At 48.8% G+C, this 22,359-nt stretch overlaps 9 protein-coding genes across 9 annotated transcripts; 4 read left to right on the forward strand and 5 right to left on the reverse strand.

Annotated features, from left to right (window-relative positions):
* Positions 1 to 411: 411 nt before the first annotated feature.
* HD556DRAFT_1442478 (uncharacterized protein) lies at positions 412 to 1,171 on the forward strand (the record flags this gene model as incomplete). The annotated part of the gene is made up of 5 exons (XM_041306460.1): positions 412 to 448; positions 512 to 543; positions 598 to 767; positions 820 to 889; positions 947 to 1,171. 5 exons carry the CDS (start codon positions 412 to 414, stop codon positions 1,169 to 1,171), a joined length of 534 nt encoding a protein of 177 aa, XP_041161092.1.
* Positions 1,172 to 2,283: 1,112 nt separating this feature from the next.
* HD556DRAFT_1442479 (uncharacterized protein) lies at positions 2,284 to 3,034 on the forward strand (the record flags this gene model as incomplete). Its single annotated transcript, XM_041306461.1, has 5 exons — positions 2,284 to 2,320; positions 2,373 to 2,404; positions 2,459 to 2,628; positions 2,680 to 2,749; positions 2,810 to 3,034. The coding sequence occupies 5 exons, from the start codon at positions 2,284 to 2,286 to the stop codon at positions 3,032 to 3,034; spliced, it is 534 nt and encodes a 177-aa protein (XP_041161093.1).
* Positions 3,035 to 3,859: 825 nt separating this feature from the next.
* On the forward strand, positions 3,860 to 6,957 carry HD556DRAFT_1366277 (ferric reductase NAD binding domain-containing protein). Its single transcript, XM_041302806.1, has 11 exons — positions 3,860 to 4,459; positions 4,519 to 4,638; positions 4,688 to 4,713; positions 4,764 to 4,846; positions 4,898 to 5,041; positions 5,095 to 5,136; positions 5,187 to 5,709; positions 5,757 to 5,809; positions 5,860 to 5,924; positions 5,989 to 6,297; positions 6,354 to 6,957. The coding sequence occupies exons 1-11, from the start codon at positions 4,084 to 4,086 to the stop codon at positions 6,479 to 6,481; spliced, it is 1,869 nt and encodes a 622-aa protein (XP_041161094.1). The 5' UTR covers positions 3,860 to 4,083; the 3' UTR covers positions 6,482 to 6,957.
* A 125-nt stretch (positions 6,958 to 7,082) lies between these two features.
* Positions 7,083 to 8,092, reverse strand: HD556DRAFT_1236038 (uncharacterized protein; the record flags this gene model as incomplete). The annotated part of the gene is made up of 4 exons (XM_041297795.1): positions 7,083 to 7,399; positions 7,454 to 7,618; positions 7,672 to 7,839; positions 7,888 to 8,092. 4 exons carry the CDS (start codon positions 8,090 to 8,092, stop codon positions 7,083 to 7,085), a joined length of 855 nt encoding a protein of 284 aa, XP_041161095.1.
* A 383-nt stretch (positions 8,093 to 8,475) lies between these two features.
* HD556DRAFT_1235881 (uncharacterized protein) lies at positions 8,476 to 10,063 on the forward strand (the record flags this gene model as incomplete). The annotated part of the gene is made up of 4 exons (XM_041297777.1): positions 8,476 to 8,713; positions 8,760 to 9,034; positions 9,087 to 9,311; positions 9,575 to 10,063. The coding sequence occupies 4 exons, from the start codon at positions 8,476 to 8,478 to the stop codon at positions 10,061 to 10,063; spliced, it is 1,227 nt and encodes a 408-aa protein (XP_041161096.1).
* A 702-nt stretch (positions 10,064 to 10,765) lies between these two features.
* HD556DRAFT_1210638 (uncharacterized protein) lies at positions 10,766 to 11,063 on the reverse strand (the record flags this gene model as incomplete). Its single annotated transcript, XM_041296559.1, has 2 exons — positions 10,766 to 10,879; positions 10,938 to 11,063. Coding segments are annotated over 2 exons (240 nt in total), but the record flags the coding sequence as incomplete, so codon positions are not given.
* Positions 11,064 to 11,097: 34 nt separating this feature from the next.
* On the reverse strand, positions 11,098 to 11,331 carry HD556DRAFT_1202565 (uncharacterized protein; the record flags this gene model as incomplete). Its single annotated transcript, XM_041296409.1, has 1 exon — positions 11,098 to 11,331. A coding segment is annotated over one exon (234 nt), but the record flags the coding sequence as incomplete, so codon positions are not given.
* Positions 11,332 to 14,104: 2,773 nt separating this feature from the next.
* HD556DRAFT_1235994 (uncharacterized protein) lies at positions 14,105 to 14,550 on the reverse strand (the record flags this gene model as incomplete). Its single annotated transcript, XM_041297793.1, has 2 exons — positions 14,105 to 14,257; positions 14,305 to 14,550. The coding sequence occupies 2 exons, from the start codon at positions 14,548 to 14,550 to the stop codon at positions 14,105 to 14,107; spliced, it is 399 nt and encodes a 132-aa protein (XP_041161099.1).
* Positions 14,551 to 14,791: 241 nt separating this feature from the next.
* HD556DRAFT_1366284 (uncharacterized protein) lies at positions 14,792 to 22,275 on the reverse strand. Its single transcript, XM_041302807.1, has 10 exons — positions 21,669 to 22,275; positions 21,016 to 21,611; positions 20,836 to 20,965; positions 19,271 to 20,786; positions 17,902 to 19,210; positions 16,766 to 17,854; positions 16,616 to 16,716; positions 16,377 to 16,564; positions 15,559 to 16,326; positions 14,792 to 15,506 (listed from the first exon to the last, which is right to left on the reverse strand). The coding sequence occupies exons 1-10, from the start codon at positions 22,235 to 22,237 to the stop codon at positions 15,092 to 15,094; spliced, it is 6,681 nt and encodes a 2,226-aa protein (XP_041161100.1). The 5' UTR covers positions 22,238 to 22,275; the 3' UTR covers positions 14,792 to 15,091.
* Positions 22,276 to 22,359: the final 84 nt, after the last annotated feature.

A 22,359-nucleotide genomic window follows, 5' to 3' on the forward strand; every position in this document is an offset into this window, starting at 1 on the left:
GATCTCCTTTAGATATAAAAGGTATGGAAGTCGTGATGACCGCACCGATAAACGGTTTCGTGCTTATGTACTGCGGAATGGCCGAGCTGGCAGCCATTTCTGGAACTTGAGAGATTCACGATCAAGACGTGAATTTCTCAGTCAGTGTTAGCTGAGAACTCACGAATCAATGCAGTACGACTTGTTTTTGTGGCGCGGTGACGCTCAACAAGGTTCTGACTGTGACATAGACCACGTTTTTTGCAGTATCACGAGTTGTTCAGGGGCTACGAGTTACGTACGTGAACCCTTAAAAAGACTTGCTGTGCTTGCCTCTCTGCAGTTCGTTATCTTTGTCGCCTCTCCAAGTATTGTGCCACAGCCATGCAGCCAGGAATTTACACATTCATAAATCGCCAGAGCGGTACAGCAATGGCCCTGAAAAAACATGACTACTCGTGTGTCGTCGGTAAGCGTCTCTCAAATGGCTTCTGACTTGGAAACATCTCACCTACAAACCTCTTGGATACAGGCTCTCCACCATGTGATGATTCTGTCCAAAAGGTAATTGTGCCTTTCTCTTCTACATCCTGAGTAACGGGATAATTGTGAAACCAGTGGGAAATAGCACCTTCTGGAGCAGGATATACTATCCGAAATATGCAAACAGGGACTCACCTTTCTGTGAAAGGAATCAGTCGCGGTACTGCCATCTTTGCGGGGCATTTTCCCACAGCGTGGCAAATTATCGACGTGAAAGTGGATGACGAAAACTCTGAATTGGTTGAGTACGTCTCTTTCTAGCAAGTATCGCAGGCTTGCTTTGACGTCACGAGTCAGAATACGCTGGCCGCATACAGAATACATGTTTGATTTGGCTGACTGGGGAAGCTCTACTCCTGGAACAAAGGTACGGTATAGTCTCGACCGGCGTCGGAATTTACTTTATATTGTTGCCTTGCTCCAGGTGCAGCTCATGGACATTAAACTAAATGCTGTACAGCATCGTTGTAGATTGTGGAAGCCCATTTTCATGCAACACACCCTTTACTCTGGTTTGTCGGAGCGTATGGACGATGACACATCAAGCACTTCTACTATAAACGCTGCTGATGTGCCAGAGGGAGGGGAGCTCGTCTTGGTCACGACCACCACCACAAAAACAGTGGTAACAAAAGTTCCGAAATACTGAACTAGGGGTTTTATGGTTTGGGGGGCGAGCGCAAGCTTCGAGAGCCTAGTTAAATTGGAGACGAGGTGTAGCACATATCCAAAAGGCTGCATCGAACGAATCAGCGGCATTGTTGCACGTTCAAGTTGTACACTACTGTACTGCAGATTTTTTTCTAAAACTTCATGTTTACAACACTATTGAAATGTTCGCTCGGGCACGTTTCAGAAGGGTCAAGACCTTCAGTTGTAAGCTCCACCTGCCTTGTGATTCTAGGAAACCTGATTGTCAATGGCATTTCAATTATCCCGTGTCTGCCCGTTGTGTCAGTAGGTGGTTGGCAGCTAGGGGCTTTCGGAGGTTTCGAGGGTCTTTCAGAGGTGCCAGGGGTCCTGTCCAGGCCTCGAGGCACCTAGGTAGTGCCTGTCAGTAGCTTAGCCTTTGCTCATTCCACTTGCTTGGTTCCTTTTGCTTGGTCTGATGCCACCGACTCACCGTTCAGACAGATCTCATTCAGATATAAAAGGTATAGAAGTAGGGGTGATCGTGCCGATAAACGGTTTCGTGCTTAAGATGTACTACAGACTGGGCGAGCTGGCAGCCATTTCTGGTCATACCTGGGCAGCGGGTATCAGGCCGGCTGCCGGCAGACTGATAGCTCAGCGCTTAGCATTCATGCCTCGAAGCAGCAGAGTATGCACTGTCGTTCAAATCCTCACTGCAACAAATGGCTAGTGAGGTAGCGAGCTGATGAAGACAAGTCGATCAACACGCACCAATTTTGATCGCTGAGAGATTCACGGTCAAGACGTGAATTTCTCAAGATAACGAAATAAGAGAGAACCCACGAGTCAATTTGGCGCGGTATAGAACAGACTGCTAAAGCATGTCCGATCTACTCGTAATAAATCGATACACGCTCAACAAGGTTCTTCATTTGTTTGACTGACGTCTTGGACCTACAGTACCACGAGTTGTCAGGGTGTCCAGACTCGTGTACTCCACAACCCTTAAAAGACGTCTTAGCTTGCTGTGAGTCTCTCTCAAGTCCGTTCTCTTTGTCTCCTCTCCATCGTGCCACAGTTATGCAGCCAGGAGTTTACAAATTCATAAACCGCCTGAGCGGTACAGCAATGGCCCTGGATAAACGCGACTACACATGTGTCGTCGGTGAGTGTCTCTGAAATGGCTTCTGACTTAAAAATATCTTACCTTCAAACAGGCTCTCCACCTTGTGATGATTCTGTCCAAAAGGTAATTATGCCTTTCTCTTCTATATCCTGAGTAACGGGACAATTGTGAAACCAGTGGGGAATAGCACCTTCTGGAGCAGGATATACTATCCGAAATATGCAAACAGGGACTCACCTCTCTGTGAAAGAAATCTGTTGCGGTACTGCCGTCTTTGCGGGGCATTTCCCCACAGCGTGGCAATTTATCACCGTGAAAGTGGACGACGAAAACGCTGAAATTATTGAGTACGTCCCTTCTAGCGAGTGTCGCAGGCTTTATTTGATGTCGCGAGTTAGAATCCGCTGGCCGTATACACACTACATGTTTGATCTGGCCGACACTGGAAACTCAGCTCCTGGAACAAAGGTGCGGGTCTGTAGTCTCGATCGGTGTCAGAAATCAGTTGATATTCTTGTCTTACTCCAGGTGCAGCTCATGGACACTCAATTAAGTCCCATGTACCATCGTTGTAGATTGTGGAAGCCCATTTTCATGAAACACACCCGTTACTCCGTTTTGCCGGAGTGTGTTGAAGACGACACATCAAGCACTACTACTATAAGCGCTGCTGATGTGCCAGAGGGAGGGGAGCTTGTTTTGGTTACGACCACCACCACAAGAACAGTGGTAACAAAAGTTCCGAAATACTGAAGTAGGGGTTTTAGGGTTTGGGGGCGAGCACAAGCTTTGAGAGCCTAATCAACTTAGAGACGGGGTGTAGCGCATATCCAATGGAACAGCTGTCCGAGTTAGCCAAGTCCGACGGTATCAGCGGAGAAGATTCTGCGGAAGAAATTCACGTGACTCCACCGCTCCTGTCACTGTGCGTGTTGCCACGGTCAATGGTGCCGCAGTCCAGCCACATCAGGGACGGGATGGGCCGAGCTGATGTGTTTCTTGGCAAGTATCGGCGTGAATTTGAAAGTGGCTTTATACAGAAAAATATTCTTTAACATTCTTACATCCCTTGCGATAAATTGTTGCATGACACCGTGTGTGAAGATAGTACAATCACGTCAGGTCGCAGTGGTTTGAATTCGTCGATGTAGAGTGGATCAGCCAGAGATCTCAATAGACGCTTGTTGACAGCGCAGCGCATCGCCGCAAAGAGGGCGCGGTGTATACTAGCTTGCGCAGCAGTTAGCTCGGTGATCTCGCTCGACAATCAGTTCACTGATTAATGATTTAGTATCGAACAGTACTAACAAGTAGGCAGGGCAGACGAACCGGGGTACATGACAGTTGAACTGCGGCTGTCGTCTGATGGCCTCGGTATGATCCCACTCAAGGGAAAAGTGCCATGTGCATCATCATGGTGCTCAATATGACAACATCTATTGAGGTACTAGCAGGACGTTTTGATTAGCTCATTGAACGCGCTGAACAGCTGCTACAGCACAACTAGTACAGCAAAGCTGAAGATGGTTGATTCCAATCATCCAATTTAGGTTACATAATCATATCTACCTCGGTTCGGGCCAACGCAGCAAGCTTGGCGGGGTGGGCCGAGCGAGTAATTACTTGGCGACTCGTATTTGATAATTAATGTCAGGAAATTTCCCTGAGGGTCGCAGCATGTGCTGTTCTGAACGGTAAACACGCACTGCCTGGGCCACCGTCGGGTACTATGAAGTCCTCATATTTAATTCAATCTTCTCTCCCTTTCTGCCGGAACACATTTCCCTTCCTTGCAACTTAGGATGTTTTCGGAATCATCTCAAGTTTCTAAAGCTGATATAACCATAGTCACACAAGACCTTGACAAATACCCTCAACAAGTATGGATTTTCATCGGCGTGTTTCCCCTCGTAGTTGGCTGCTTCCAGTGGGGCTCACACATTCACTCCAAATTCGCCAGGCGCAGACACCATGAGTCTGACGAAGAAACGGCTCCTATCCATAACATTCAATACAAATTTTCACTCCGTCGTATCCCGCTCGCGATCATAAATTTCTATCGCGTTGTTGCTTTCCGGTGGACCCTAGAAATAGGAAAGTCTTATACCCTCAACATGGCAGAAGTTTTCGTCACTATGGCATACATCGCCCTTCTGTTGACCTACGCCTTCATTAACAGTAAGCTCGCAGAATCGTATGCGTCCCTTTGATACTGCATTAACAACTAAATCTCACAGCCACCTCAGTCGAGGGTCAGAAGCTTGATGTCTTCTACTGGAGCAACCGCATAGCCGTTCTGGCGTCTAGTCAGTTTCCCATCGTCACGGCTCTCGGCACAAAGAACAATCTCGTGTCTCGTAGGTGGAAAGCTACGAATCCGATATGTTACTGAGTTTTTCGCAACAGTGGTCACAGGCATCAGCTATGATAGGGTATGACCCTTAATTACTCTCGACAGGGCAAATTACTCATGGGTATGAAGCTCAATTATATTCATCGAATGATGGCTAGGACGTGCTTCATGCTCCTTTGCATACATGGAGTGGGCGAAGTGATATATCCCTCGTACGTACCTGCAATTCATGCTTGCACTTTTCTAATGAAGTCTACCGACAGCGCCCAGAAAACTTCGAACGACGATTGGGTTCAGGCTGGTACCATTGCCCTGATTGCCTTCGCTGTTGTAATCGTAGTATCACTGCGTCCCGTCCGCAGTAACCTCTATGAGCTCTTCTTTTACGTCCACTTCATTGGCGTCCTGTGAGTGCAGCACTTCTACTCGCTTTTGATTGTTGTTGACAGACAGAACGCAGGATATTTTTGGTGGCAGCATATTTCCACACCAATGGTATTTTGTAAGTGGAAATTAATACAGACAGTTAGGTTTCTGACTTGCAGCGAACAGTGGGTCGTACTGGATATGGCCATCGTTTGTGGTCTGGGGTCTCGATCGCTTCATCCGAGTGGTTCGCCTTGTTGTATTCAATCACTCTTACTTTGGCTTCAAGTCAGGATCTGGGACGATGGATGCAACGACGGAAATGCTTTCCGAAGACATCGTTCGAGTGCGCTTACGTCGACCCCCGCATTTCCACTGGTCCCCAGGACAAGCGGCATATCTAATCATGCCCTCGGTTTCGACGCTGCCATTCGAAGCGCACCCCTTTACTATCGCGAGTTTCGATTCTAGTCTGCTCTCAACCGCAGAAACCGAGGATCAATTGGGAAGCGGTGAAAATTACGAAACCCAAGTTCTGGGATCAAGCAATTCACTCTGGAAGGAGCTAGTATTTTTGGTCAATGTACATGGAGGGTTCACGAAAAAGCTGAAGGAGGTAGCTGCTACGAAGGGCACAGTTAAGGTGTTTGTAGATGGTCCTTATGGCCCGTCTGCTGACCTCGGTTCTTACGACACGTCTGTACTCGTGGCAGGTGAGCTGTGCGTCGTCTCATAATCACACAGGACTTATCGAAGGCAGGAGGGTCTGGTATATCGTATACCCTTCCAGTCTTGCTGAGCGTTATCGAGTACGTGAAATAACTTAATCGTCGTCATTGATATCTCATTGTTTCCACAGGCAGGTACGCAAGGGGAAAAGCTCCTGCAAACGAGTGGTGTTCATTTGGTCAATACGCCAGGCTGGTGCGTAGATTTATGATTCATCCACAGTTCATTCTATGAACAATACAAATATCATATGTTATAGGGTATGTTCAATGGATCGAAGAAGCACTCATCAAGGCTGTTCAGCTTGCCCCGCCTTCTTTGACAGTATCCATCCGTATCTTTATCACTGGTTCTCCATCAACGACACAGTCGATGGAAGAAGTTTCCGGCCTTTCAAATCCAACAGAGAAGAACGTTACTTTCGAACAAGTTGTGACAAGAAAAAGTCCTTTAACGTCGTCAATGTTACTGTCGTTACGCGGAGTCAAGATGGAAAGTGGTCGATCGGACCTGGATGCACTGCTCAAAGAAGAGGTTAGCATGGCCTCGGGGCGTATGTCTGTGAGCGGTAAGCACCGATTCCGCTGGCCTCCCATTATGTACAACTTACGGGGATTACATTAGTTTGCGGATCTCATGGTATAGCACGCGCGGTCCGTCATGCACTTCGCTTCCCTGTCTCTGGACCTTCCAGTGTTCTTAGTGGAGGACCGAGCGTGACCCTATATGTCGAATCATTCGGATACGCATGATATTATCTTTTTCAGCGGCTGTTTGACAAGTACGGTGGACGATGGTTACGACTTATTTAGAGGTCTGATCGATGTTTGTTCTGGACCTTCTGGTGCGACTATACAAGTTTACTTAGAGATGACATATTCACCCCAAGTTACTTAACACAGAGAGATAATTGGGATCAGTACTGCTTGGCTCGCACCGAATCTGGACATTTTTGCCAAGAAGATCAGGGATTGGACCGCAGTCGTTCATGTGTCAGGCCTTCAGGCCTATTGTCCATGATTACATATTTGTAACTAAGGCTATCGTAGATTCATACTTGTCCAACCAGATCAAGTTCTGACTGGGCTTCAGGCGGGGACCTGATTTGTAGATTAGTCAGCGGATAGCTCTGGCGTTAGTGGCCCAACACGGAAAGAGGTCCCTATTAATTTAGACAAGTATATTCCGCAGTATTTGAGCCACCCAATACATGTTGTTCAATTCGCAATCCACGTACTGCAGTGGCTTATACCCGTACCTTACAGCTGCTTGCATAACGCTAGGCCAAAATAGAATTACTACATACACAGCGGTATTTAAATTTTGATGCTCCGATATGATGAGTAGTAGGTTCTAGGATGCTTGTAATCGGATGGGCGAAATTGGGCTCACAGGCACGATAGGAAAAATAGCGAGAAACTCATGTCCATCAGCAAGCTCACCCAAGCACCATTGACCTTTATTCTGGTAATGCGACAGCACCCTCAAAGGCTCCGCATGGTCAACATAGAACTGGGTGAACACAGACGAGATGGATCCATTGCGGCAGACATCTTCAAAGAGTGTGCCCCTCAGTTGAGCGTCATTCAGATAACTGATGGGGGAGGATTGCAGAATCCCCTTGGCATGTGCACGAATGAAGTCCAAGTCGACATCTTTGAGATCAGCCGCTTCATGTTGTTAGTTATGCTATCCGAAATCCATGAGTGATAACATCAACTTACCAGCATATTTCGCCAAAGCATTGCAAGCAGCAGGGTGGGATGAGACCAGACCAACAATGTTGATGCGGGAGAATGGGGCATGGACTTTGAGTGTTTGCAAGAGCTGTGTCGCAACATAACGCTGACGGACTGCTTCATCAACAACAAGTTGAGTCACCCAGCCAACTTAGACAAAATCAGAAGGTGAACCTCGCGAGAGAAAGTTGTGCGACACCTACTTTTGTTTTCACCATAATTCCACATGGAAGCAAACGCATGACCACAGAGTTTGGGACGTTCACTCTCAGACGGATCAACCTGGAGGTGGCAGGTCACCAGGACAGTATTCTCTGGGTGAGACAAACATTGGGCTCGAAGCCTTGCGCCGGTCATCTTCACCTTTTGCCCTATATAAAAGACTCAGCAATGACCAAGGATGTATATTGATTACTGACCAGCTTTGGTGAAACTAGAAATTTTGCTTGCTTCATCACCCCAAATACCGTAGTTGGAGCTGAAGAGCTCAGCACACGCCTTCAGTGTATCCTCCGAGACTTTATTGCCTACTGTTATTCTATAAGAGAACGAAGCATTGGAGGGAGAAGTCGGATTACTGGGGAGGGTAAGACGTCTGTTTGGTGGAGTTACAGGTGATGACATTGTTGTAGAAGGTGATAGAAAGGTGTTGTAATCTGTCGTGATATATATAAGCAAACATGGTCCGTGCGCGCGCTTGACACTCGCCAGTAAAATCGACTTAAAAAACAAAACAAAGTGAACATTTTCTATTCCGACGGGTTCACAGACATATGTGTCAATTATTATGGTACAATACAGTGAAAAAAAAACTATAAGAGCCTCCTCGACACACAAGTTTGAAGCCCATCTTCCCAACCATGTCACCAAGTACTCCTCTGGGTTCTGGCACAGGCAACGCACCTAATATGTATCTTCATCCTCGTCACTATCCACCACCACAGCTGCCGCAGCACCAGCAGCAGCCGCCACAGCACCCTCAACCTTTCATGCAATATTACCCGCCAATGCCGCACCACTATGCACCACCTTTACACCATTATGCTCCACCACATTTTGTCCAGCAATATGCTGGCCAGCCCCAGTATCCACAGTACCCACCAATGCGACCGAATACTGAAATAATCCCAGCATCATCGAGAGCGCCGGCAGCACCAGCGTCGTCCCAAGCACCAGCGTCGTCCCAAGCACCAACGTCGTCCCAAGCATCGAGGTTGCGACCGAATCCTGAACCGCGCCCTGGTGGTATGAGCTTGAATTTGCCACCATATCAATACTGACCGACTTACAGTTTTTAGTTTTGATATTGATGTTATTGCTGATGACATGAAGCGTGGCTTTCGTGGTGAGACAGACATGCCTTGGGAGGACTTCAAAAGTCGTGTTCTTGCATTCCTTGAGAGCGCTGCTGATGACGTCCAACTTGTGTATAAATTTGTGGGGGACAACAGTAGAGCTACTCAACTGAATGATGCGGAAGCATTCAGTATTGCCATGGACCGTCTTTGTCACAAAGCGTCCAATGCGCGCACACGAGTCGTTGCCCTAGAGGTAAAGAATGCAGCAGTAAGTGATTATCTGCGTCACATAAATGAAAATAACTTACAGTTACCACAAGGTCAAACAGACTACTACCGCCAAAGCAAAAAAGAGGACACGCACAGATGATATCCCTCCAGCATCAAGTGACGAGGATGTGACGCAACTCAAAGCTTACAAACAGCTTGAGAGCCAGATTCGATGCGAACTTCACCACGGTCATTGTTTCGTAGATCGCACGAGTGGCTATGATAACCATCGTCGACTTGATCACGCTGAGATGACTCTCTGGGCTAAAAAGATTGTAAGTCTCGCATCCACAAGAGAGAGAAAAAAACTTAACTGGGTTAGGCTCTTGGTCACGCAACAATCTACAACCCACCTCACTGCCTCAATTTCGACCGCGGCCCAACCAAAAAGCCTCGTCACTCGAGGTCGGCATCATCACCTGAAGTCCATGTTACCATACAGAATATAACAGCAGATCCTACCGCAGCTAAGTCAAAGACACCCAGTCCTCCGCCGCTTTCGCAGCCACGCCACTTTGATACCACAGCTTGGTCGAAGACTCCCAGTCCTCCGCCGCTTTCGCAGCCACGTCACTTTGAATCTGCAAGCCATATCCCTAGCGCATCATTTCCAGACTATCCAAAAGTTGGGGTGCTGCTTGAACTGATCAATGCTGAAAGACCAGAATTGCGACTTGCCGAACTTGAAACACCCCTGCTAGATGCAGGGGTAGTTTTATCGAGCCAAGTAATACTTCTACCGGAGGATGTGCTGAGTGTGATCGGCAATATGGGACAAAGGCGAGCCAGAATCCTCCGCAATTATGCTAAACGGACTGTTCTACCGCTCCTTGGACTCGTCAATTCCTACGAGGAACCAGAGATACCCAGCCCAGGGACTCAGAATAAAGGCAAGGAACGCGCTGTCGAGGCTGAGGATGACACATGGCAGGAAGGAGAATCATGGACTGATGGGTATAGAAGTGGCGAGTCTGACGAGTACACGAGTGATGATGAGACCGAGGGGCACGAGGAATTCCTGACCTGATACAAATTAATCACTTAGTAACATAGCACTGCTGGCAGTTTCAACACGCCTGCAAGGGTAGTTTCAACACACTCCATAATGACCCCACCATTACGCGATATATTCGCTATGCTTGTACCAACCATGAGCCTTTTCACTTGTGACAACACCATACACAGCTTCCCATATCAAAGTGTATGGGTCGCAAGCTGGACCCTCAGTCTCACCAAGGACATAGTCACGGTTTGAGCGAAGCCAAGCCTTGATGGCCGAAAAGGCCTCCTCGATAGGATTCAAATCGGGTGAATAAGAGGGCAGGTACAAGAGCCGCATACCACTATACACAAAAGAGAATCAGTATCATTGAGCATGAGATAAGGACTAGCATACCGCTCTTCAACCATGTCACGAATACCTGGGACTTTGTGGATGCTTGCGTTGTCCATGACCAACACCGAGTTTGGCATGGGCCAGGGCTGCATTTGGTCTAATACACCAGAAACAAAATGCGCGAATTCTTCACCAGAGAACGAATGGTCTAGAACCTCCAAATGCAGGATACCGTTGAGTGATAATGCTGGAAGAATTGAATATCTAACAAAACATCAACGCATTGACAAGAGAATTTCTACAAAAGTACCTTTTGCCACGTATAAAAAAGTCCCGCCGTCGCGCACGCTGTCCAATAGGAGCCCAAGCAAAATCACGGCGAAGGGAAATTCGGTTGAAATGACATTCATCTGCAAATACAAGGTGTTCTGGCTGGAAATGTTCCCCTATAAGCATCTTGAAGGCAGCACGATCATCTTCGTCACGTTCGACAGAAGGGCGTGTAACCTAGACAGTGCTGTATTGAATCATACATATCAGTAAGGACAAGTGAGTGATGACCTACCTTCTTCCGTGTAAACCCTCGCCTACGCATCGTTCTTGAAATTGTTGCAATCGAGACTTCAGAACCACAGATCTCCCGCAGCTGATCTTGCATTTCGGTGAGGAGAATATCTGGTTGTCGCTCAATGCATGCCTCGAGGAACTAAGGAGTCACATATGAGTAATACTAAAATTAAACAATAACTCACATTTGCATCGAGGGAATCGAGGACGCGAGGTCGACCTGCACAAACTGGTGTCCTCACGACTTCGCCAGTCTCCCGAAATGTCTTCCGGATGTAGCGCAGTGAACGCTCACTTATGCCAGTGTAACGACGGATCATTGGATCCCGAATGCCCAGCACGCTCATTTGCAGAGCAATCTGCTTTCGTTCCTTGGATATGTGTCGTCCCATCGTGGATCAAGATCAAGCGTCGGGAGTTGAAATGTTCAGGATCCGACTTGTTGCCGAGTGTATGTATTTTTTTTGCTTAGGCCTAGCGTTATGCAAATGGCTGTAAGAGCTAGTTCGGAAACTCGATATTGGCCAATATTCACTTTGGCAATGTTTGCAGAATGTTCATCGGCATCGTTCCGAGATGTCGGAGCTTGAATTTGGCCGCTTATCGATATGATCAGTGATAGCGAGGGTATTGATACCTTTATATTGACTCATGGATCAACCACCGGGGTTCGCAATGAATCGTCAACACCTAGCTGCGCTCGTGACGAATAATCGGCCAGAGGTCCGGGAACGACTACTGAAATGTATGGTACTAGTCATCAGCATTGTTGTTGCTGCCACCCATAGTGTACTACAGACCATATATCCTAAAGACCCGGAACCCTACCATACTTCAGCTCTATCCGGGCAAGACTGGGTTATCGAGTTGCTGACAGGTCACCCAGAACGCATTAGGTGTGAGCTTGGCATGCATGCCAATGCTTTTGTGGAGCTTATCTCCGAGCTTCGCACCATGGGCCATTCAGACTCCAAGTTCGTGTCCCTCGAGGAACAACTTGCGATTTTTCTCTACACCTCCGTGACTGGCCTATCAATCAGGCACGTTGCTGAGAGATTCCAACGCTCGAACGAAACGATTTCACGGTAAGTTTTTAATTTTAATTTGAGCGACAGTATTTGATGTTATGCAGTTATTTCCGCAAGATGCTTATCATTTTCACGTCTGACCCTTTCTATCCAAAATACGTACGCTTTCCAGATGGTTCAGTCTCTCGCAAAGTTCGGAAGAACCCCAAATGGTGGCCCTTTTTCAAGGACGCTATTGGGGCGCTTGACGGCACTCATATCCACGTCACGCCTAAGGCCATCGAACGTCCCGTCTATCGTAATCGCAAAGGCTTCGTATCCCAGAACTGCCTCTTCGCGTGCGATTTTGATCTGAACTTCACGTACACGCTCACGGGCTGGGAAGGGTCGGCCACTGATGCGCGTGTCTACGAGGATGCATGCTCTTTCGACTTTCACACTCCTGCTGGAAAGTTTTTTCTTGCCGACGCAGGATATCCTCTACGTCGCGGGCTACTGGTGCCCTACCGAAGTGTGCGTTATCATCTTGCCGAATGGGGCCGCGCAAATACACGGTAAGTTCTCAATTGATTTGCAAACGTTGTGCTAAGTTCTACGTTTTACAGGCCCTCAAATAAAGAAGAATTGTTCAATCTGCGTCACGCGTCAGCACGAAACGTCGTTGAGCGCATCTTTGGCATTCTCAAGAAACGATATCGCATACTACTCCTACCACCTGCATACGCTATGGAGATTCAAGCACAAATTCCAGCCGCGTTGTGCGCCATGCATAACTACATACGTATAAATGACCCTAGTGATGGTCAGCCACCCGCTAATGACGAAGACGATGAAGACGGCTTTTTTGAGGATGGTCTTGACGCTGACGTGGTTGCAGAAGATGATGCGGCCGCTATTGAAGAGGATGACGAGGATGAATTCCGTCAAGGAGCTGCAATGCGTGATCGCATTGCAGCAGCGATGTGGACTCAGTATCAGCGTGTTGTACTGGAACGTGGTTTAGAAGGACTTGATATCATGGACGGTGATGAAGACGAGGACGTTGCTGATGACAATGAGGATGCTGCTAGTGATGTGTAGTTATACTTAGTACTTAGTCTGCTCCAAATCAATGAACAAAGCACTTTGTTATTGCCACAAAACAAAAGATATGCGGTCACAGCTAGTAGTACAAAGTATAGTGAAACAAGTAACGAGCGAACACAGCATGATTGGAAACAAACAAACATTGTCCAAGTGAGACGACTCAGCCCGTCATTTCAGCATCAGCACGCGCTGGACCAGCCGCATCACCAGCAGCAACTGACTCGCCAATCAGCTTCTCCACAAATGCACGCCTCCTCTGCTTCTCCTGGAGAGTCACGTAGAACTTGAGGTAGTGTTCATTGCCCTTTGAGCCGATGATAGCGATCAAATCGGCCTGCTGGTCCGGCGGTATGTCAGAGTCTTCGCCTTCCAAGATTTTGACGGCTCGCATGACCAAGTCCTCACTACCTTGCGCACCATCAGGCCCTCCTCTAACGAACCATTCAAAGACGTCTGTGAGCCGATTAATGGTGCCCTGCATCCCCACAACTGCCGCTGCCGGTGTGATCTTCGCAGCCTTGGCGGCACTGCTGATCTTGGTGATGCGGCTGTTCTGGGACACCACTGGCGTCCGTGGTTTCTTGGATGGGGGGGATGACACCAATGTGGTGGAAGGAGGTTGCATGGACGACATGTGAGTGGAGGCGATTGACGTTGTCTCAACGTCCCCCATCACATCTGAATACGGTCGCTTGCTGGCATTAGAGCCAGCAGCGGTAGAGGCAGACATAGCGGTGGAACGCGCAGGAGTGGAGCTAGCGATGGAAGTAGTGGTGGGGGCAGCGCTTGATGAGCCAGCAACAGCACTTGATGGGCCAGCAGCAGCACTTGATGGGCCAGCAGCAGCACTTGATGAGCCAGCAGCCTGTGGGGCAGCATCCGCGAGGTCGCTGTCAGGATTGGTGATGGAGGGAGCAGTGCCACCTGGACGGAAAACATGACGTCCTCTAGCGCCACCCAATGGAATAATGGTCTGCATTTTTTCGTAATGCTCCCATCCTTTGTTGCGGAATGGACGCATGAGATTGTTTGTCTAACAGGATGTTAATTCTCAAATAAATATAAAAACGAGGGGAAATACCTTGATATACGATGTCCATACAGTCGCAGCCGAAGGTCCTTCAATTCCACCTCCAGTCTCATTGTCCCAGTGGACCCCTGTCTGATTGCGATACTTCTCAATGGCATGAAAAGTGGTTTTGAGCTAGAGGACTCATTAGCTTAGATCAAATTGGATCAGATCGGACATACTGAAGTCCACTTGTTTCGAGTGGATTTAGCTGTCTTCAGTGGGCCTGCCCGAGTGGATTGAAGTGCCTCATGGTTGTTGATGTACTCTGCAGCAGAGCTAAGAACCTGTTGCTTGAAGTTGCCTGCCCCTTCAGCCTCTGAGCGATGATCATATAGATAGTCCACAAGGGCTGCGGTCTCAGCGTCATTCCACTGGGCAGGGGGGGCTTTGGACTGAGGGGGAGCATTAACTCCAGGTTGGGCCATGAGAAGAGTAGTGTATTGGGCACAGATCGCAGTGATCGCGACAGCACCAGCAAAAAGCCTCTTGCGCCGTTCTAGTGTAAGATGAGGGTAGACATCCATCGATAATATGTACAGTAAGGAGAGAAGCAAGGTTCAAGCTCCGACATCTCGGAACGATGCCGATGAACATTCTGCAAACATTGCCAAAGTGAATATTGGCCAATATCGAGTTTCCGAACTAGCTCTAAGGTCGGCCGAGTAGCCCAAGCCCATCAAGTATCCCACATGAGTGATATTATGTCGGTGCGACATCTGAACATTTCTAGGAAAGACACAACATCAAATGAACGTAGCGTACAAACATCTCTTGTAGTCCGTGATACTGAGCTTGATCAACCTTTCAGTCGTAAATTTACGTAGATTTATTGTACATAGATGTGACATATTTGTGCTAAATGATAAGTATATCTCTCCTTGGTATCCTATATGCTAGGGTTGTGCCAGTCCGTCAATTTGCTGTGCCCAAGTTGCGTGGATTCCATACGCAATGCTTTACCGTGCCCTAGACTTTCACCTTGGCCCTCTCCTCGAATATCTCAACATCGATCGTGTCCGTCGTTATGAACCGGTGAATGCTAACATGCTTGATCTGCCCATACCTCCTCAGTCGTCCAATTGCCTGGATCTCGCAAGCGTCATAAATCTCCTGGCTCTGAGCAAGGAGAGGGGAAAGAAAGATTCCATGGTTGGCAACCGTCAAATTCGCACCGCTGGCGCTCTCGTCCATGACGTTCAACAGAAGTACACGCTCTTTGCTGTCGTTCTGGAACTGCTCCAAGTTCTTGCTTTTCTGGGTTGCAGAGCCGTTGATTTCCAAGAACTCGATCTTGTGCATCTTCAATGCATGAGCGACTTTCGCCATAAGATCAGGGAACTGGACGAAAATGAGAACACGGTCCTTTTTCGGGATTTGGTTCCTAAAGCCAAAGACCGTTAGTATGGTCACGAAAGCACAACGGGACCACGTACTTGACAAGGTCCACAACCATCTCCAGTTTCTTCCCGTAGTGCTTGCCGCGTCCATCGCGGGCTTCATCATCAACTCCCAGAGTTTCTCCCTTGACGATGTTGAGAGCACGAGCGGCAGCGTTGCATTGACCCGAGGGATGGTAAACACATTCCTCTCGGTTAGCAGCTTCCTTGACACATGACATGCAGCCCGTGTGGCCGCATGAAGACAGTACAGCAACTTCGTCCATGGGTATCTCGCTGCGCTCGCATGCTGGACACGAGACGACAGGAGGCGTATCTCTTTGTTTCTGCAGGTCGCGCACAACAGTGAAATAACGAAGCGACCGGACGCGTCCAACGAGTTCCTTCGTGAGCTTACGGATAACGTGCGTGTGCTCACGGTGTTCCCAGACAGCCTCCTTCGTTTTCTCCGCTAGGTTCATGTCGCCTTTGGCCTTGTTTTTCCAGTAGGTCGAAGATAAAACTGGGACTTCAGCCTTTGTGAGAAGATCCCGAATCGTCTCCGTAGCTTCATGGTCTCCGACACCGCCTTCATCTCTGGAAACGCGAGCGTACTCCTGGAACATGCTCTCTTCTGGGAGCTTGCCAATGGATTTCTCTTTCTTGACTGCCTTCTGGAGCTCCTTCTGCAGTTCTTTCTTACAGGCCTCCAGCTGCTCGGTCCGCTCTTCGACGATGATCTCACAAGCTTTCATGGCATTCTCCTTGTCTTTGGTTTCAAGGTCAAAATGAGAGCAACGCTTCAAAAGAGCTTCCTCTGCGGTCCTGAAAATGAATGTTAAGCAGTGGTTGTAGCAGCGCATGTTTGTTCTTACTTGCTCTCGCCAAGTGCGATGTTGAGGCGCTTCTCTCGGTCGCTCTCTGACTTCCTCGTGCGTTTGGCAACCATGTCGATGGCACGAAGGTGATGTTCCAGTTCCAAGTAGATCGCTCGTTCTGCGGCAGGCAAAACGACTTTGACGATTTTGAATGTGCATGGTATCTCGTCGATTTCTGCGATATTCTGAAGTGCGAATTGAGTTCAATTACAAGGATCATGAGAAGTATATCTGACCTGCCGCACGAACATGTCAAGGAACAATTGGCCCAGACTGTGACGATGTGCATGCCACTCTTGCGTGTGTACCTCACGGAATGAATGGAACTCTTCAACCTCTGCGAAGATGGTCAGCACGTCCTATTTGTCTGATCGTAAAAATCTCACTCGTTTGTTCACGGATGCGTTTCTTGATCATCGCTGACCTGCCCTCACCACTATCATCAATACCTAGATGAATGTTCAGATGTGCAGCAATGGTCTTCACAGAGCCGAAATCGTGAATCGGTGGGGTACCAGATAGCACCCAGCGTCGATCGCCAGTCAGTTTGGTGACCATTGAGTGTACCTTTCCGCTCAGGTAGGTATACTCGTCGACGACGATTCGTGAGAAATGGAATACTTCCAAGGGTGGAGCGCGAGCTTGTGTCCAGTCTTTCTTGACTGCGGTGGTTTCGAGTTTCCATGGGTCGGTATCTTCTCGCCGCTTCTGCTTTTTGGCAGGTTTGTCGTCAGAAGCCGTGGTCTTGCGCTTTTTTGAGGTTTTAGAAGACACAGGAGATGAAGGTGGGTCATCGACGTCCATACTGTCGGTATCTTCACCAGAGCTCTTGGCTGCCTTCTTCGTTGCCTTCCTCTTCGGGGCTGCCTTGATACCATATTGCCTACCCTTACCCTTGCTGCCTTTCTTCCCAACATCATCATCCATATCGCTCATCTCTGCGTCAGACGAAACTCCGACCGAGTGTCCATCTTCAGATGACGAGGTTGGCGGGGGTGATGGTTTCCGTGACGGTTTGGTGGTAAGTCGTTTGGTTTTCGACGACTTTTTGGCGGGAACATCATCGGCCTCGTCTGAAATGTCTCCGGCGGATTCATCATCTGCGTGATCATCCTGGGGACCCTCGTCTTCATAATCACTCCCGGCATCACATCCTACCTCGTCATCTGAATCGATTACTATGACTTTCTTCGAAGCCTTGCGTTGGAGTCGCTTTCGTGGGCGTGGTGAGTCCGAATTCTCGCCGTCCGAAGTCTCCGGGGCGACCGTTTTCGTCTTCTTTCGAGGCACTGTGATGACAACTTCGCAGATTTTGCCAGACGAGGTCGGTTTGGCAGGGAAAACGTCTCTCTCCGACGAAGAATCGCTGATATCGACCTTGACCAGAGAAGACTTCTCTTTGCTTACAGCTTCCTGATAGGCCTTCCCCTTGAGACGCTTTGGTGCAACAAATAGTTGCGCCTCCAACTCTTCCTCTATTGCTGGAAGTGAGTTACGTCATGCAGAAATATATTCAACCTACCGCGTTTTCGAACATCTCGGATATTTGCCATGACGCTCGCGGAACCTTCGGTTTTCAGCCGTTCGACTTGATCCCGTAGGGCTTGCAGCGTGATGTCGATGCGTACATTGAAGTAACGCCCATCTTGAGTAGGTAGGGAGCCTCCAGCAGCGAAGGATTCCAAGTTGGCAAGATATACTGAGCTCTGGAACAGATTGGAGGCGACGATGACTAGGTCCGCATCCTGAATATCTTCAATGGTGAGATTGTTGATCTGTGCGGCGGTGGAAATCTCCACAATGTTCTTGAATCGGTTGCGCGCGAATTTCTGTGCTTCTGAGCGCCATTGTCTTGTGAGATGGGGAGGAACGATGACTAGTGTAGCTTGAACAGGAACCTTGCCAATGATATCGCCTTTCTCCTGGAACTCCTTCTTTACGCTCTTTGCTGTACAGTCGATAAGCCCCAGAGTGATTGCTGTCTTCCCATAACCAACTTGGTCTGCCAAAACACCACCTCGAATATGCACAGGCCGCTGTGCCCGACCTTCTGCTCGCCACCCCAGAGGCTCCAGTACGGCCTCCGATATCTCTTCCTCGACGAAGGGTTCGGAGTTTTCCGTTTCTCGAGCGATCATCCAAGTGAGGGAACGGAGCTGTTCAGGACGCAAAGGAAGTTTGTCCGCATCAAAGTTTGGCGGCTGCGAATGCTCGGAATCGGATTTATTACTGAGGAGTTTGAAAGGATGGTTCTGGATCTTTACAGAAGAAGCAAAGTCAGTATCTAATCGCCAACTGAGCACCGGTTGCTCAGGGCGATTCGCAGCAGGAAGTCGTGATAGAGCCCTGTGCAGGATAGAAGCAATATTGAGCCCCACTTTCACCATACCGACTTGCTTATCCATCTTCAACTGCGTGACGAAAGGGCTCGGACGAAGCTTGAGGTCCCTTTCATACTGCCCGGCCTCCTGGCTGTCTTCAATAGCAGCTGCTTTCTTGCCATTCTTGGTCCACTTAACAGTGGGAGGGGTGGGGGCACAACGTTGGCAGTGGAACAAGTCATCTGGAACTTTGACGGTCTGCCAATGACCGAAATTATCATCCACATGTCGTATACGCTCCAGCAGCCAAGCCAAGGCCTTGAAAGTACCACGCTCGTGAACCTTGTCGACTTCTCTCCAATTGCCGCGAGGCCACTCTGGACCCGCATCTTCAAGAAGAGGGACAGTGCACGTTAGTAGGGCATTGGCACTTGCGCATGCGTCAGTCGTAACGCTGGCCTCAAGGGTGCCTCTAGGCACAGCAAAAGATGCATTGCCAAGCTCGAGGGGCTATAGTTCGAGAGTGAGACAAAATTGGGAGGCAAGCAGGTTGTGTTGACATTAACTCACTTGAACTTTGACCGATTCCGAGTCCATCCAGTGAAGAGGGACATGACATTTGACGCGCTGTTCCCCCTGAACATCCGACTGCCTCCATGAAGGGTCGAGCTTGCAAATTATGGGGCGGAACTCTCCGAAATCATATCGCCGCATGCTCGTCGTAAAGACGAATGGATCTTCCGCAGGACTTCCGCATCTTGTGGGATCCAGCATCATGAAAAGTGGCGGCAAAGAGGCATCATCGTCACTAGGCAGCTTTTTGTGTAAAGCACCGTTGGCTGTCCCACACTTGTCGAGGAGAACATACACTCCGGAAATATCACGATCAAAATGAGATATTTGAGATTCGGGGATGGCGATATGAAGCTGTGAGTGCACCTCCTTGTCCTTGAACTCGTCATCTAGTAAGCCAAGACGAGCTTCCCAAGAAGGAACCATGCCTCCACTGCCCTCGATAGTAATCGTGACCTCACGTGCAACAGGAAGAGCAAACTGCCAAGATCCCTGCAGAAGATCCTTTTTGCATCTGAATCTCGCGACGGGCATCTGGAGTAAGCGACGGATCTCTGCATTCGCAGGCTCATTGTCATTTGGCTTCGCATAAAGGCGCCACTCGGTCTGTCTCGGCTCGAGGTATAATTCGAAAATAGCGTGAGGTGATTGATAGACAGCAGACCAAATCTCCTGGCGCTTAGGTTCGACAAAGCGGAGCTCTGAGTTAGTCGCCCTCAACACAGCGGAGGACCAGCTGTTCCAGCGTTTTTCTGGGATTGTGACGCCTAAAGTTTCTCTAAGACTGTCAAGAAGCTTCTTATCGACACCGGTAAGAGAGATGCACATAGGCAGAGTGGACTTCAGCCCCCGCACGAATGCCGAAGGACTAAGACGTGGCAACTGCGTAACATCAAGAGGCGCGAAACTGTGCTCAGGACGGCCTGCACATCTCTTGCAAGATGACGAGTCGCAATCTACGCAACGCAAGAGATCACGCGTCGTGATGTCCTTGCGGCCCTCGCATTGACAAAGACGGACACTCTTCTGTGCATCCTCCAAAATACGGGCAATGGAGTCCGTCTGCGTGGCAGCCAAATCTAACGGTCTCTCCACAAGGTCCTCGTGTCCTTTGATGCGTTCTTCAAGACCAACGGCGGCAGATAGGCTAACGTCAACATCCATAGCACGGTCGTTGTTCTTGTGACCGATATCCTTCTTCATCTCGTACGTCTCCGTGTCGTTACCGGCCTTGAGTAACTTCTGACCAGCGACTAAAGCCGAGAGTATGCATGCACCAACAACGGTTGATGACATGGCATTTCCCGCAAGGTCAGCCAATTCGTCTTGGCTTTCCCTCGTCAGAAGCAATTTATCAATGGGAAGCCCCTGCATGGCCAGTGCCTCAACACCAACCATGGGCCCACCGCGATTGGTGATGTATGGAATCATGGACGGGGTTAGACAAGGGCAGATACCGGTCTTGCTCGATCCGGTTGAGCGATCGACATTTTGCGAAAGGTTCCACACGAGACTGTCAGTAAATTAGCCACTTGGGAACGTGTATAAGACATGCTACGAACGTCTTGTATGATGGGTCAACACCCATTTTTGCGGATCGAAGCAGACTGATATCCATTAGGTCCCAGACTCGTTCTACCTGTCGTATTCCCCAATCTTGCCATGCAAAATCAGGTAGTCTGCAAGTACCGCCTGTTCGATGTCAGCGAGGGTGAAAACTACGAAACCCAATAGGTGCTTACCTTCTTCCCAACCCGTTAACGGTCGTTTCTGCCCCAACTTCTCATCTAACCTAGCACGTGCGTGGCGCGACTCGCATCTAGTCCAGTCAGTGCGACCGGCTCTGGGTTCTGGGCCACTGCCATCTTGAACAAGTAATTGTCTTGCTTGATGAATGCGAGAATCGTCAGATGGAAGAAGGAACGCGTCCAGTGTCGACGAAGCGGGCCGCTTCAACTTGTTCATCACTAAGTCCTTCCATTTTGCGGGTATGCCTGACCCTCTCTTGTCAACAGCCAACAGATACTTCCGCATCCGAGTATGCGGGATATAGTACTGTTTCGTATCCACCTTAATGTGTTCTGCGCTGTACCCCTGCTTCTCGAAATACTCTTTCACCCTGTCCCACGGCGCTGAACAAACATTTTCCAGGATGACTAATGGAGGTCGGTGATTTGTGACCCACGACATCATGCCATGAAAAGTGCGACCAGATTCGCCTCCGCCATCGATTGTCTTCTTCTCATTATTGAGGTTAGAGTAGTCAACGCAGGATGTACCTGCAACGAGGAGATCGGCATCTCCAGGGACAGTGGCCAATGCGCCATAGGCCGTCGTTCTAAATGAATTAGTTTGTTCAACGGACATAACACAAATAAGTATAGGGATGACACACGCTTGAGATTCTCCCAGTTCGCATACATCTCTAAACAGTAGCGGCGGTTGAAAATTGCGTTCGATATATGCCTGCTTGAATGGCTCGATCTCGCAAGAGAATACGTGCTCAAATTCAAGAGGAACGCCATACTGTTCAAGCATAACCTGGCCAATGAGATCGAGAGCAAGTAGAGGTGATTCTGTGCCAGAACACATTGTAGCTACGCGCAGTTTTCGACCTTTGATATGCTCAGCGACACCTTTGATTCCTGGAAGGCGAGACACCAGGTCACGGAACATGGCGGGAGTTTCATAGATGGGTGGTAAAGTGGATGATTCGATTTTGCCGTCTGTCTTTGAAGATTGAGCAGGAACATCATCATCAGATGCTTCTTCTTCATCGTCCTTGACTTTCTGCTTCTTAACCTTCTTTCCAAGTGCTTTCTTTACAACGGCTTGAGGTTTTCCACCATCATCAGATGATGTCTCCTCTGCGACAACTTCATCGACGGATTCCTTTGGCTCCTTCTTCCCACCAAAGAAGGAGGTGATGGCCTTCTGCTTGGCGTTAGCTTTGGCCTTAACCATGACTGAAAAATGTGATGGAGTAAAAAGAAAACGAACACGTTGATTCAATATGACAAACGCGTCGCGTCACGTTATGGACGCGTGCCGTAACACTCGTGACATCGTGACAAATGAGTGCTGTC

The sequence above is a fragment of the Suillus plorans genome (assembly GCF_016647745.1).
Source record: "Suillus plorans strain S12 chromosome Unknown HD556scaffold_23, whole genome shotgun sequence".
In the NCBI taxonomy this organism is placed as follows: Eukaryota; Fungi; Basidiomycota; class Agaricomycetes; order Boletales; family Suillaceae; genus Suillus; species Suillus plorans.

Excerpts from the sequence above, each read along its gene's own strand:
- HD556DRAFT_1366277 (XM_041302806.1), top strand. The coding sequence starts at position 4,084 with ATGTTTTCGGAATCATCTCAAGTTTCTAAAGCTGATATAACCATAGTC. Across the intron at positions 5,925-5,988 it reads TTGGTCAATACGCCAGGCTG|GGTATGTTCAATGGATCGAA; the intron begins GTGCGTAGATTT and ends CATATGTTATAG. Across the intron at positions 6,298-6,353 it reads GGGGCGTATGTCTGTGAGCG|TTTGCGGATCTCATGGTATA; the intron begins GTAAGCACCGAT and ends GGATTACATTAG.
- HD556DRAFT_1366284 (XM_041302807.1), bottom strand. The coding sequence starts at position 22,237 with ATGGTTAAGGCCAAAGCTAACGCCAAGCAGAAGGCCATCACCTCCTTC. Across the intron at positions 19,211-19,270 it reads CGGAATCGGTCAAAGTTCAA|CCCCTCGAGCTTGGCAATGC; the intron begins GTGAGTTAATGT and ends CTCGAACTATAG. Across the intron at positions 17,855-17,901 it reads CCGAGATGTTCGAAAACGCG|AGGAAGAGTTGGAGGCGCAA; the intron begins GTAGGTTGAATA and ends TTCCAGCAATAG.